The 13,200-nt window shown below is 41.8% G+C and overlaps 1 protein-coding gene across 3 annotated transcripts; it reads left to right on the top strand.

The window, feature by feature from the left end:
* The first annotated feature begins 204 nt into the window (after positions 1 to 204).
* On the top strand, positions 205 to 8,274 carry LOC117413904 (putative methyltransferase DDB_G0268948). Of its 3 annotated transcripts, none has more exons than XM_059032570.1 (7): positions 205 to 269; positions 2,136 to 2,265; positions 2,663 to 2,820; positions 5,085 to 5,298; positions 5,632 to 5,735; positions 6,661 to 6,798; positions 7,660 to 8,274. In XM_059032570.1, the coding sequence occupies exons 2-7, from the start codon at positions 2,155 to 2,157 to the stop codon at positions 7,766 to 7,768; spliced, it is 834 nt and encodes a 277-aa protein (XP_058888553.1). In that variant the 5' UTR covers positions 205 to 269; positions 2,136 to 2,154; the 3' UTR covers positions 7,769 to 8,274. The 3 variants fall into 3 exon arrangements, with proteins under 3 accessions (XP_058888553.1, XP_033879250.3, XP_033879258.3); XM_034023359.3 differs by having other exon boundaries at positions 2,660 to 2,820; positions 7,660 to 8,266; XM_034023367.3 differs by having other exon boundaries at positions 210 to 269; positions 2,140 to 2,265; positions 2,660 to 2,820; positions 7,660 to 8,267.
* Positions 8,275 to 13,200: the final 4,926 nt, after the last annotated feature.

The raw sequence follows: 13,200 nt of genomic DNA, 5'->3' as shown, positions 1-13,200 counted from the left end.
AATGAAAGAAGCACCAAACATTGGTGTCATTTTTTCTCTCAGACTCCCCCTATATACTACAACCCCCCCCCCCCCCCCCCAAAAAAAATAAAAAAAATAAAATAAAAATAAAATCTGACCAAATACAATGTGAAAAATGTGCAAAAATACAGAAAATCAGACAGGGGGCAAATACTTTTTCACGGCACTGTATCTATCTGTCTATCTATCTATCTATCGACTTGTTTTGCCTGGCGGAGTGGTGGTGTGTGCGTGGGCACTGCTGGCAGGTTTGTCGGTCTTTTCCTCTTTTTTGTCTTTATACTGTCTTGCATTTATTGTTTTAAAGTGTACTGTTAAACAGTATTATTGTGCTGAGCCGGTGTTCTGTCAGCGACAGCGGGCAGGATGGCCGGCACAGGAGGCAGGCCGCCTCCAAACTTTTCTTTTGAAAGGTTAACACGCCGACACGGAGTTAAAGTTTCCCTAAGGCTTTATCCCTTTGGAGGAATGTGTGCTCGCTATTTGGGAGGTAGTCGGCTGTGACAACGTAAAATCAGCTTCTCGCATGAGCGGGTCGATTGTAGTTTTTTATTTAAGGTATAGTTGAGCTAGTATCTATGGTTGTAGAAAAGGGGATTGTTGTCAATAACACCTTTCTCCCAGTAATTCCTTTAACTGTCCCCACTATGAAAATCACCCTCTCTAATGTTCCCCCTTTCTTGAAAAATGAGGTGATAGAGAGGGAGCTGGCTAGATATGGGCTGCTCATGTCCGGGCTGAAGAAAATCCCTTTAGGCTGCAAGTCACCACATCTGAAACATGTCATTTCTTTCAGAAGGCAGTTTTTTATTATTAAAAAAAAAAACATCGATAAAGATCTTAACATTATGCTTAAGTTTAAGGTGGGTGACAGTAATTATGTTATTTATGCAACTTCCGACTCTAAGTGTTTCATATGTGGTACTGAAGGTCACATTGTGAAAAACTGTCCCGAGAAAGAGAGTAGGGAGCGGGATGGGAATAAGGGAGACGAGACAGACAGAAGTCAGGATCGGCCGGGCAGCAGGGAGGGAGAGCAAGGTGACGGTGGGGCATCTGAGCTCCAGGAGGCAGGCAGTGACGCTGTGTTGGGGGGTGGAAAGCCACACCAAAATAGCAAAGATAAAATAGCAAACAGCGGATCATCTAATTAAAACAACACCATCTTTATAATTTTACTTAAATACAGCCAGTGTTAACTACTTGAAGCAGGACCACTGCCTCTGACTGGTTACCATCAGAATACCTGAAGTATTTCGCTATTCAATTACTAAATAAGCGATTTTGTCCAAGTTGATAATGTGGGCTTTTTAGATTCATGAGGTAAAATTAGATTAAGTTGTATCAATTTAGTGTCAATATATCGTTTTATTTGTTTAATGGGTCATCTCTGCTCTGGTTTTTGTCTGTTTATCAGAGTGAACCTTTCCTTAACTTTCACATTGAAATCCTCATTAGTTCCAGGTGTTTTCTAATTGACTTTGCAAAGGGCTTATTGGGCTTAATCGTTATCATTACTGCTGTAAATATATATTTTTTTTTAATTATTATTATTATTTATTTCTTAGCAGACGTCCTTAGCCAGGGCGAATTATAATTGTCACAAGATATCACATTATTTTTTACACATTTTTTTTTTTTTTTTACGTACAATTTCCCATTTAAACAGCACCTTAATTATGTGCTCTTTAAATACGACGCTTACTGCCTTGGAGGGAGTTTTTTTTGGGGGGGGGGGGGGGGAAGCAGAGTGTTTGGAGGAGAGTGCTGTTTTTTTGAGGAGAGAGTTTGCAGTTCAGCTGAGAGACAGAGAGTCTTAGTCTTGGGTTGTTAGAAACAGAACTGTTAAACTAAAGTAGCAAAGATCAGCATCTAGAATGGCAACTCACTGTGTTTTAAAATACAATACTATACAGGCAAGGCACAAGCAATGCCAAAAGACCTTCCAGATCACACAGCTTGAGGGCTTTCATTTCAAACCTCCTAGCCCTTTGGTCTAACCTCTAGACTACTGTAACTGCCTGACATGCATTATATGGCACTGTACAGTTTATGTAAATGATTAATGAGAATGAATAAAAGCTTACGAGTGATTGTTTTGTGTCATTGCAAAGACAGAGGGCACAGGAGAAGATGGCTTACCGACTGTTTGAAGGCAAAGAGCATGCCTCAGCCTATAAGAAGTACCGGGTTTCTCCCACCAAGGAAGTCTTAAACTTGATCCTCACTTACCTGGAGAAAAGGGTAAGGACTGGTCTAATGAATGTAATGAGAACACTTCAGGGTAGTGAAAGCTAGGGTGCCTGTCTGCTTCTCCCTGTCTGTCACTGTTGCTTCTCGCTGCAGATTCACAGATCAATAGTTGTCATTTGTATTCTTTGCTTTAGGAACATAAAAAAAACTCAATTGCAAATATATTTCATCAAGTCCTTTGCCAGGATATTTCTTGTGTTCCAGTCAATTTGGTTTTCAGCTGAGAGATACAAGAGCTGCTAAATACTATTTTGCAGGTATGTGTTATAGGTTAGCAAAGCTTCTCTTAAGAATGGCTGAACAATGTTCGGCAATACTCAAGTGTCCAGCTGAAGGTTTTGCACATGAACAGTGTACGGGGTGCTAATGGTCTCCTTCACCCCAGAAGGAGAAGCCCTTCCTCCTGGCAGTGGATGTGGGCTGTGGCTCTGGTCAGGGTACCATTGGCTTGGCCCCTCATTTTCAGAAGGTGGTGGGGATTGACGTGAGCGAGGCACAGTTGGAAGAGGCCAGGAGGGAACCCGGCTTCACCAATGTCTCTTACAGGTCAGTTGAAGTTTACAGACTTCTGAAGAGCCCTAGGAAGAAAAGGCTTCACTCAAAACAGCATCATGTTAGTGCAGTCTAAAGCTGAGGGAACACAGACACTTTCAGGAACAATGGCTTGAAACCTGGTTCCAGGAGACCTAGTTTGAGGCAACTTTGCTATATCGAACCCCAAATGGGTTTGCCATTCAGTGACCTGAAACCTAGTCTCCTGAAACCAAGTTCTAAGCCACAATGTGGCTTTGTTCCCTCAGCTTTAGAGAAGAAAAAAAAAAAACGCCACCCAACATAGCGACCAACAGTTAACAAAGCCTTGTCTGGGGTATGCCCTTATGACATAGTTACTTATAAGACACAGCAACTATTCAATTAGTTATGTTCGGATTAACTGTTTGCAGAGTTACACAGTGCTGAAGGAATTAAACTTTCTAGGTACAAGGTACAGGAGTTTATAAAATGCTGTGGCTGCACATTGCAGTTATCATGTGCGTTAGTGTGGGGGTGGGGGTTAGATCAATTTGTGGGAATACTGGGCTGTTTCATTTAGGTGAAGGGGCTTTTTCAACACAGCCTAATAAGGGAAGGAAGAATATCCAGATCACTTGCAGGCGTTAGGCTTGCCCAGTGCTCTTGCTGTTAGTTATGAGAGAATATATATTAGATACACTGAAGTTACACTTGTTACATAATAGAATGCATGTACTTAAAACAGTTACACATTGTTAAATTCATGTTAGTGCATGACGCTCCGTCACAATCACAGCATTGTGTGCTAACTACAGCGTAACTATGTATAGTTAATGTGCATGTATTTTGAAGTTTATCTGATATCTTTATACTGCAAAGAAATCATTCTAAAGCTGAGGGAACACAAAGCCACTTTTTCAGGAGCAGTGGCTTGAAACCTGATTTTAGGAGACCTAGTATGAGGCAACTTTGCTGTATCAAACCCCAAGTCTTCCCTGGTGTGCCATGCAGTGGCCTGAAGTCTTCTGAAATCAAGTTCCAAGTCATAAAGTGGCTCCGTGTTCCCTCAGGTATTAATTCGCCATTGTTTTACTTCTTAATTTTTTTTAATTTTAGTGGTTGCCAGTTTTTATTGTTTTCTCCCCAATTTAGTAATGTCCAATTATTTTTAGGCTCAGCCCACTGCTACCACCCCCGCGCTGACTCGGGAGGGGCAAAGACGAACACACGCTGCTCTCCGAAGCGTGTGCCGTCAGCCAATCTCTCTTTTTTTTTTTTTTACACACACTGCAGACTCACCATGCAGCCACCCAGAGCTACAGCGTCGAAGGACAACGCAGCCCTGGGCAGCTTACAGGCAAGCCCGCAGGCACCTGGCCAGACCACAGGGGTCACTGGTGCGCGGTGAGCCGAGGACACCCTGGCCGACCTAACCCTCCTCCCCCCTCTGGGCAGCGCTCGGCCACTTGAGCGCCGCCCCCTGGGAGCTCCTGTCCTCAGTCGGCAAAGGAATAGCCTGGACTCGAACCGGTGACATCCAGACTATAGGGTGCATCCTGCAGTCTATGCGAGTGCTTTTACTGGATGTGCCACTCTGGAGTTCCCTTTTAATTCGCCTTTGTGACAGGGATGGCCAAGTTGTGATGTCAGGCCAAAAGCAGGAACTGAAATAGACAGGTAGGAACTATTTGTGACGCTATTTTTATTAAACAAACATAAATAAAAGGTTTTCCTTTCAGTTTCAGACTCTCTCGTTCGCTCTTCTCGATCGCAGAGAGCTACAGGCTGTGACGATCTCCTGATGAACACTCAATCAGTCCAGAGATGGTCACGTTCTGCACAGGTTTTTGTGTGGATGGGGCTTCCTCATCCACGCTGCCAAACAATAACAAACACGACTTTTGCCATCAAATTACTTGATTAGAACAGTAGTTGGTCCAATTAGGTAATTTTGGACACAGTTGGAACAAAAACCACGATTAAACTGATGGTTGATCCATGTGGAGTGTGGGATCATACATGTCACGATGTCCCCTCTCCTCTCTCTGTGCGGGGCTGCATACACGTCACAATGTCCCCTCCCCCTTTCCTCTCTCTGTGCGGGGCTGCATACACGTCACGATGTCCCCTCCCCCTCTCCTCTCTCTGTGCGGGGCGGCATACACGTCACAATGTCCCCTCCCCCTCTCCTCTCTCTGTGCGGGGCTGCATACACGTCACGATGTCCCCTCCCCCTCTCCTCTCTCTGTGCGGGGCTGCATACATGTCACAATGTCCCCTCTCCTCTCTCTGTGCAGGGCTGGTCCCGCGGAGCTCCTTCCCTATGAGGATGGCTCTGTGGATCTTGTCACCTCGATGTCTGCGACCCACTGGTTCGACACAGAGAAGTTTCTGAACGAGGCTGTCAGAATCCTCAAACCCAGAGGCTGCCTGGCTCTGCTTAACTACACTCAAAGCATGGAGATCCATTACGGTGCCTGCTCTGAGCAGCTAACTGAAATCTGCAAACAGGTGGGTGCGTTCAGTTTCCTGTTATAGAACAGCAAAGCTTCTCAAATTGTAATTTTTTTTTAATCATCCCATGACTCTGACAACGCTACATTTTAATTAAAGCAAAGTGTTACTCAGGATATATCCATACTGCTGCATGACCTGCAAGCATCTCCACTTTGCTTAGAAAGGTTAGGCTACTGGAATCATGGTAACGGGTCTCTTCCATTGCTAAGGGCATAACCACAAGAACAAAAACAAGAAAAAAAGATATATACAGAACATGAAGCTATTACAGGAGGTGACCAAGCAAGAAAAAGGAGTTAGGAGTGATTCTTCTGTCTGTTTCAGCAGATGTTTGATGGTTTTCTTCCGTACCGCAGTCCGAAGCTGGGGGCTGGATCTATCCATCTGTATAAAGACCTCTTTGAAGCCATTCCATTTCCCGACAAGGAATGGTAAGAGTTGTGTTCTGGGAATAGCGACGGTCTACCTCGCTTACTGTTAGACCTGAGCCCTGGTATGGATAGAAGCAAGAATCCCATATCCGTGATACCCCGTTTTCTGACAGATTAGAGCCGACAGATGATGTGTTCAGGACCCTGAAGAATAAATAAATAAATAATGATAATACATTGAGCTGGTTAATGGTGCTGTGGTAGGTCAGTGACCCTTTTTGTGATTGTTTAATTGAAACAATTAAAGCTCAGTCCAGAACTTTGAAGTAGTTCATGATCTCATTTTACCTGATTAACTGGGAATGGCCCTCCAGCACCAGGATTGGACACCTCTGCCTCAGACACGTAGGTTCATATTTTCAAAGCATTTACTACAGTCTTTAATGAACCCTTAATTCACTACAGCTAGTGTAATGTACAAACGTGTGTGCAGCTATATATTTATTGTAACACACCAGGAGGGGGTTAATCCTCCCTGCAGGAAAAGCATGTGCGAATGCACATTTGTTTTAATTTAATTGTTTCACTTTATGGTTTAATTTAATTTGTTAATTGTTTGATTGTTGATTATCCCCTGCACCTGGTGATTATGATTAAATCTGAGCCAGGTGCAGGGTATAAAAGAGAAGCAGTCAGTCTGCTCATGGCTGCTGCTGCGGAGTGCTCTGCTTAAAGAAGAGTAAAGAAGAGAGTATGTTTTGTGTTTAGCAGGTAAACGGCTTAGCCGTCCTGTTTTAGTTGGTGCTCAAAGAGAGCTAGGTGCTTGTTTTGTTTATTTTGTGTTTTGTTTTGTTTATTAAAAATAGTGCGGCAGCACAGTTAAAAATCCATTGTCTGAGTCCTGGGTCTGATTTTTGGTGCAAGTCTTATTACTATCTATATATATATATATATATATATATATATATTTCTGTTTTATTTACAGGCGTGATAATATTCGTGTGGCATTTCCAATGTCCGTGTCCAGCTTTATTGGATTCACCGAGTCCTTTTCCGGGTTCCAAACCTTCCTGAGCAAAGATCCAGAGGGGGCAAGAGCCCTGTCTCGGGGGACTCAACAGAGGTACTCTGTTCTGCTATTGCTGCTACTGACTGACATTTACACAACTGCCGTGTACTCCACCCTCAAACTGCTGTGAAAATCCAGAACCACATTGGTGTTGATTGCACTCATTTCCCTTTTCAAGTGAAACGAGTGAAGCAGCAGCTGCTTGGGTTTGCGATGATTGCTGCTTTTCTTAGACTCTGTGGAGAACAACAATCCACACAAACCCAAGCAGCTGTTTGTTCATGGTTTCACTTGGAATGGTAAATTAGCCCAATCGACAGCAGCCACGTGGATTTGAGAGCTTGATCCGAGTAAGCGTTTAGCACAGTCCACACCAATGACCCTCCCTGTGGATAGCTTCATCTGAATAATGGTTTCATGCAGCACTGTGAGATAGTCCACGATTTAGTGTTAATCAGGTGAAACCAGCCTCTAATGCAGTTCAACCAGTCCCAAATCAGTCAGTCTAGTGGCTTGCAGCCCATTTAACCCCTTCAGGTACACAAGAAATTGAGAGGTTCTTCAAACGGTTTCTTCTGAAAATACATTTGAGTGACTCAAGTATCACGAGGAAACTGACCATTGGGATGAACAGATCCAACCTGTCCATACATTTGAATCCCTGTTTTGTGCACCTCATTGCAAAAATAAGAATGTTATCATGTTTTATTTGTGGGACACATATGCCCCTTGTACTTTTAAAGGGTTAAGCACACAGACTGGATTTTGAAAGCACTGTCATGGCACTATGCTGCTGGGCTTTGTTATATTTTTTCCCTTGGAATTTGTGATTGATAGTATTAAGCTGGGTAGAAACCATTTCTCCACTCGTCAATGCAACTTTCACATGAATTAATTAATTTATTTTTTTTACAGTTTATTGGAGACCATGGGGGTCACCTCTCCTGAAACTGTGGTGGATGTGCTGGTGACGTATTACTGCTTACTGGCATGTAAACCTGAGAGAGATGATCTGAGGTGTTAGTGCTATAATCTCTTCACAGCAGGGCTAGAATACCTGTGTACAGTATAACTGTGCTCAGAGGCAGCCGGGTGTAGGGGTCTTAACTGGTAACAGTGTGTTTTTGTTTTTTTAAACTCTGTTATTAAATGTGAATGAATTATTTTCTTAACCCCTATTCCTTTCCTTGTATCTTGTAACGGTCTGTGTGACGCTGTCTGATAATTAACAAATGCGGGCTGACAATCCTCTGCTGTGAGCTAGTGGTCAAATAAAGGAATTCATGGACCTCAGACTTGATGACGGAGAGTTTTGTTTCATGTCAGTTATTGCAATGGTGGTGTTCGCATACCTGTATTTGCCAAGAGCTAGACTGAGACGACTCGAATTCAGTCTATCTGTTTCCCTGCTGAGACTCGAACCCGGTCCAACCAGTGAAGGTGTGTGTGTTCTTTAAAGCAGCAGCACTACCTGGGCAGGCAATCGGTTCAGACTTGTGGAGTGCACTATGTTAATGCCTCCTTGTTTTTTTCCTTCAGTTTTAAGCAAAGGAAATTAATTATTAGGTTCCCAGTGGACTAAAACTTGTCGTTAAAGAAGATTGAAGCAAGAAATTGAAATGTGTGAAAGGTAATTTGTTTTACAAGAGCCTTTGGGTAAATAAGTTTCTACCATTACTTTAGCATTGCTGCTTTTAAAAGTCAAATTGATACTTTTTAAATTAGGTTTTCTGTTACTACAGCATTTGAACTACGCTGGGAAACTACTGTATATGTACAATGAAACTAGATTAGGTTACACATTTCTATAACATTTTCTGTTAGACAATGTGTTAAGCCAGTTCCAGCCCACTGTCAATCAATAACTGCAGTTGACAATTTATCATTGGTTTGTTACTCATTCTAAACACACGAGTGCCTGTGCTTTGCCACGTTTCCACTGTGCATTGCAACAGATTGCTTTGCCATGCACTGCCCCAGCTTTCAAACTTCATGGCCTGCGGTGGATGTGAAGAGCAGTACTGTCCTGCTCCTGTATGTTATTGAGCCCGGTGGAATGAAGGCTCTATCCAGGTGTACCCTACCTGCGGTGCTGCTGGGAGGCAAGTTCAAAAACACCCTGCTGAACCGCTCTGCCCCCCACTCTGCTGGAAAACCATTCTTTTTAATAGATCTGCGTCATTATTTTTTACAACCTCTCTTTGATTACTTGAAAATGCCTTTGCAATTAAACGCAGAAGCTTTAAATAATTTTTTTTTTTTGAGCTGTCCGTGCTGCCATGCTGCTCTGTTCAGATATAGCGTTTCACTTCTGTTATTTATGGTGGCAATCATCAAATGGTTTTTAAATCGTGGGAAACTAAATGGAAAATTACACCTAATGAGTTCCGAGCCATAAGGAATAAATTGCACATGAAACTGCTTTAATGCACAAGCATGTTCCCAACTACTTTGCTTTTAGCTTGAATATATTACAGTGAATAAGGTGTGGCTCTGTTTTGTAATTTATCACCTGAGGAACAGGGAAAAATAAGTGTTGCTGCACACACTTTCTGCTTTATAAAAGCAAACAAACTGAAGCAACATGGTGTTGCCAATTCTGGAGGTCCAAAAGAGTTGTCCCATTAGGGAAAACATTACCAAGCGATTGACTTAACCGCGGTCCCCCCTGGACTAGTGCTTTTGTTTTTAAAGTCGTATCTTCCATTCCCTGGTCTCTCCTGTAGAGGCCAGCAGTACATCAGTTAGATGGGGCAGCATTCTGTACAACACTAAGTTGTACTCATTCTTGCAATTGCACAGGCACAGAATTCAATATCAAAGCTCATGCTGTCCAGCTGTATAAATATTTCTCCAGCTGCAGGTCCAGATGTTCTTTAATCCAGTTCAAAGCGCGGCGAGAACGGCTGAGTGGAGGCAGCGTGCAGTTTGGTTTACAAGATAATCCCCTTATTATTTCTGCTGATAGTCTAGTGTAGTGCGAAGTAACAAAAACATTACTAATGATGATGAATCACCTGCGGCCGCACTTTGTTCGATCACTTACTGTACAGGTAGAGTGGATATGATCTCTATTTATTTGTGGATTAGAGAGAACGAAACTGACTTCTCTGAGTGTCCCATGTTTAAGGGGTCGCACAGTCACCTTCCATGAGATTCCATCTGCAGTAACAAGGCATTTAATTTCATTGTAGCACGATGCTGGGAGATACACGCTTTCCACTCTTTGAAGTTAATGGAACACACATTCAAATAACAAAACCAGGAAACACATTAAATATTAAAAATAAAGACAAAAATCCCTTAGAAAATAGAGCACGGCATCTTGTTAATTTCTTCTGCCTAACTTAATGAACTGCAGCTAGGACTACATTGCAAAGACACTTTTATTTTTTTATAGCAATAGTCCAGTAATAAAACAAATGATCATATATTGAAAAGTCTTTATAATAAGTACTGACACACATGCAATGTCTTTTGTCTTCTCATTCCCCCCCAAAGCCTGGGCAATGCACCATGATGCAGCTAATCCAAATAAACAACGACACATGCTGCTCGCGAGAATAATATTGAAACTGATAGAGGGTGTCAATACCTTTGGGCAAAAAAATGTGAATCTGAATTTTAAAAAACAAATATATCCAGTTATCCAGAAAAAATATCCCCAAGGACAAAGCGAAGTGAAAAGCTGTTGATCTGCTCCCCTAGTTATTTCTGAATGGTCTGTCTGTAGTTAATCACAGCCTTCAATGTAAATAAAAATCAAAGCAAAGCATTCCAGTGAGCTAACCAGTCTGGCAGTTCTGTCTAATCAGCTTACATTAAAGTTTGTTGAAAATTAGGGAGAGAGACACTAAGTTCAGCAGAAAGCAGCTATGGCAGTTTAAATAAATCTAGCTGTTTAAAGCCAAAGTAATTTCATGAGCTAATCTAAAAACATTTTAGCCACAAAGAAATCACTTTAATAAAACTACAGTATTTGAATGTATTTTGATTGGAATCAATGGACTGATGAATTACAGTGCCCTTATAAAGGTTTTCCGTTGTAAAAGCATAGCAAAGTGTAATAAATCACAGTGAAAGCATGGTAATACCATATTTAAGCATCTCTAAAGAAACCTAATTATGTTTTTCTGACAGCACATATTTTGATGCTACAATATAATGCCTGCAGAAGAGAATGCCGATATGACTACATGAACAGAACCAGCAGAGGGCACTGTTTGATCACTAGGCTTCAGCTGTAGGAAATCCAGACTTTTTGAAACTTGATTCCCCACTTTCCTTTCCTTCAAAGTGCATGCTGCGGTTGGTCTATTGGAGGAATGGTATGGAAGGAAATTCTTTCTTTTTAGACAGGGGTGCTTCATAGAGATGTATGCTTGGTGATATTAAACAATTCTAATTAACAACACACACTAAAATCCAAGGAATGTATTTGGGTACCAGTGGATGTCTGGTAGCTTTTACCGGTTATCTTCGATGGCAAGGCATTGCACTGCAGTGGGTCCTGAGGAGAAATGTACAGTACAGTATGACGAATGGTACTAAACGAGTTACATATTTTAACACACCAGTGCTACCTCTAGGACACCTGTATGGACCAATACATCCTGGAAATCCATTGCCTTACCATGGTAACATACCAGATACAGTGTGCTTCTGTTTTAGGAGGGCAGGACCTCTTCCCACATTACTGTAGTACAATGGTAAAGGTTAGCAAAGACACCTATTCTCCTTGAGTCCCAGGTTAGCACAGACACCTATTCTCCTTGAGTCCCAGGTTACCACAGACACCTATTCTCCTTGAGTCCCAGGTTAAACTGAATCCAGCAGCCACTGTTGTGCTTGGGTACACACGGCCAGGCTGAATTGCAATCAATTAGCCGCTTATGTTTTTTTTTTTGGTTTTATTTTCTTATTTCCCCATCCAATAACATCAGGCCTCCCATTCAAACACACATTCAAACACACATTGTCACATGTTTGGTTGGCCTGCCCAATGTTTTTAACTCCATCCTTGCCAAAACCACACACAATATGTACATCTCTCCAACCACAGTGCCTGTGTACTGCACTGTACATGGCATAGATAAGACAGGGTATACACAATACATATAAGCCTTACAGGACAATGAAACCACTCAGCTCCTAGCTTCAATAAGCAGGTGTATGTCAGCTGAAGGTTAAACTGACAGGCGGTGGATCATTTCAAACCGCGTTCCTCACACTTTCATGCTGTTAAAAAGATACACCTTTCTAATGTCTTTTAAATGACGCTGCAGCGAGCTATCTGTAGAACCGTCCCCTGAGACACAGTGCACTGAGAGTGCTGTCAGTCAGCAGGCTGTGCTGAGTAACATATACATCCTTGTCTGGTAATAGCTTGCTGTGTGCGATCAATGTATTTCAGTAATCAGGGTCACTCAGGGTAATCCTGGGTGAAAATGTGATCCCATGTTAAAGTAGTAGAAGGAGCAGCAAAGAGTTATTTTTTAAACTTTTTTTTTTTTTTTTTTGTCATTGCAACTAGAAATTCTTTCTCATTAAAATGGCAAGCGTTTTGTAATTAGTCTTAAGTTGAATAGTCTTATACAGGCGCTTGGACAGGTGCTGTATGTCTTTGCTGCCCCGCCTATAACTTTTTGGAATGCTATATTTGATCTCTGTATTCTGGACCTATGACAGAAGATTTCATCAATGTTCCAGGCATGCGTAGAAACGTCAGAGTGCGCAGAACATGGTAGGAGATTGGTGCGTATATGAGTCAAATGGAAAATAATCATTACATTAAACGTTCCTGGAGCCATACTTTTTAAACAAACCACTGGAAACAAGATCTATTAAAAAAATAATAATGTTCACACTTACAGTAGTATAAGCTGCTAGTTAATGGCAATAACTGGGAAATCTAATATGGGACACATGGTTTGATATTACAGCAGGTAAGTTAACACAGTCACACTGAGTAAGTTACCAGCTCTCTCCTTTGTTCTGTGCAGTGGGCATAGTGCCAAAATGAACAAGCTCTGAGCTGTTACCAGCAAGGTAGTGTATGAATTACCTGTCTTTAGGTTATTCTATTCCCAGAGCAATATTAGAGGCTGACACCAGCGTTTTCGTTCCTCAACTGCCTGGCTAAATTTGCAGTCTTTCATGTTCCATATCATGTAAATCAAATTCAAGTCTTTCATGAGAGGATAACGAAGATCTATGAATTCCTTTCTCAGGTTAGTTTAACAACAGCAGATTGAGGTGCAACCTAGATAGTTTGCACCAGTCACATTCATATTGACTGGAATCTGATTTTTTTTTAAACGTAGTGTTTCAGTGCCGTACAGACGTTCTATGTTGTTTTCTGTTAGAGCTTCAGCTTTATTTGGATGATTGCCTTTACCTTGTTTTAATTTCCCATTCTTCTCCAGTTTCTCTGAGATACGAATGTACCAGTTTTAC

Source organism: Acipenser ruthenus, chromosome 10, assembly GCF_902713425.1.
Source record: "Acipenser ruthenus chromosome 10, fAciRut3.2 maternal haplotype, whole genome shotgun sequence".
NCBI classification, from domain to species: Eukaryota; Metazoa; Chordata; class Actinopteri; order Acipenseriformes; family Acipenseridae; genus Acipenser; species Acipenser ruthenus.
The sequence above is the reverse complement of the archived record's forward strand: the minus strand, read 5'-3'. Positions and strand labels throughout refer to the sequence as shown.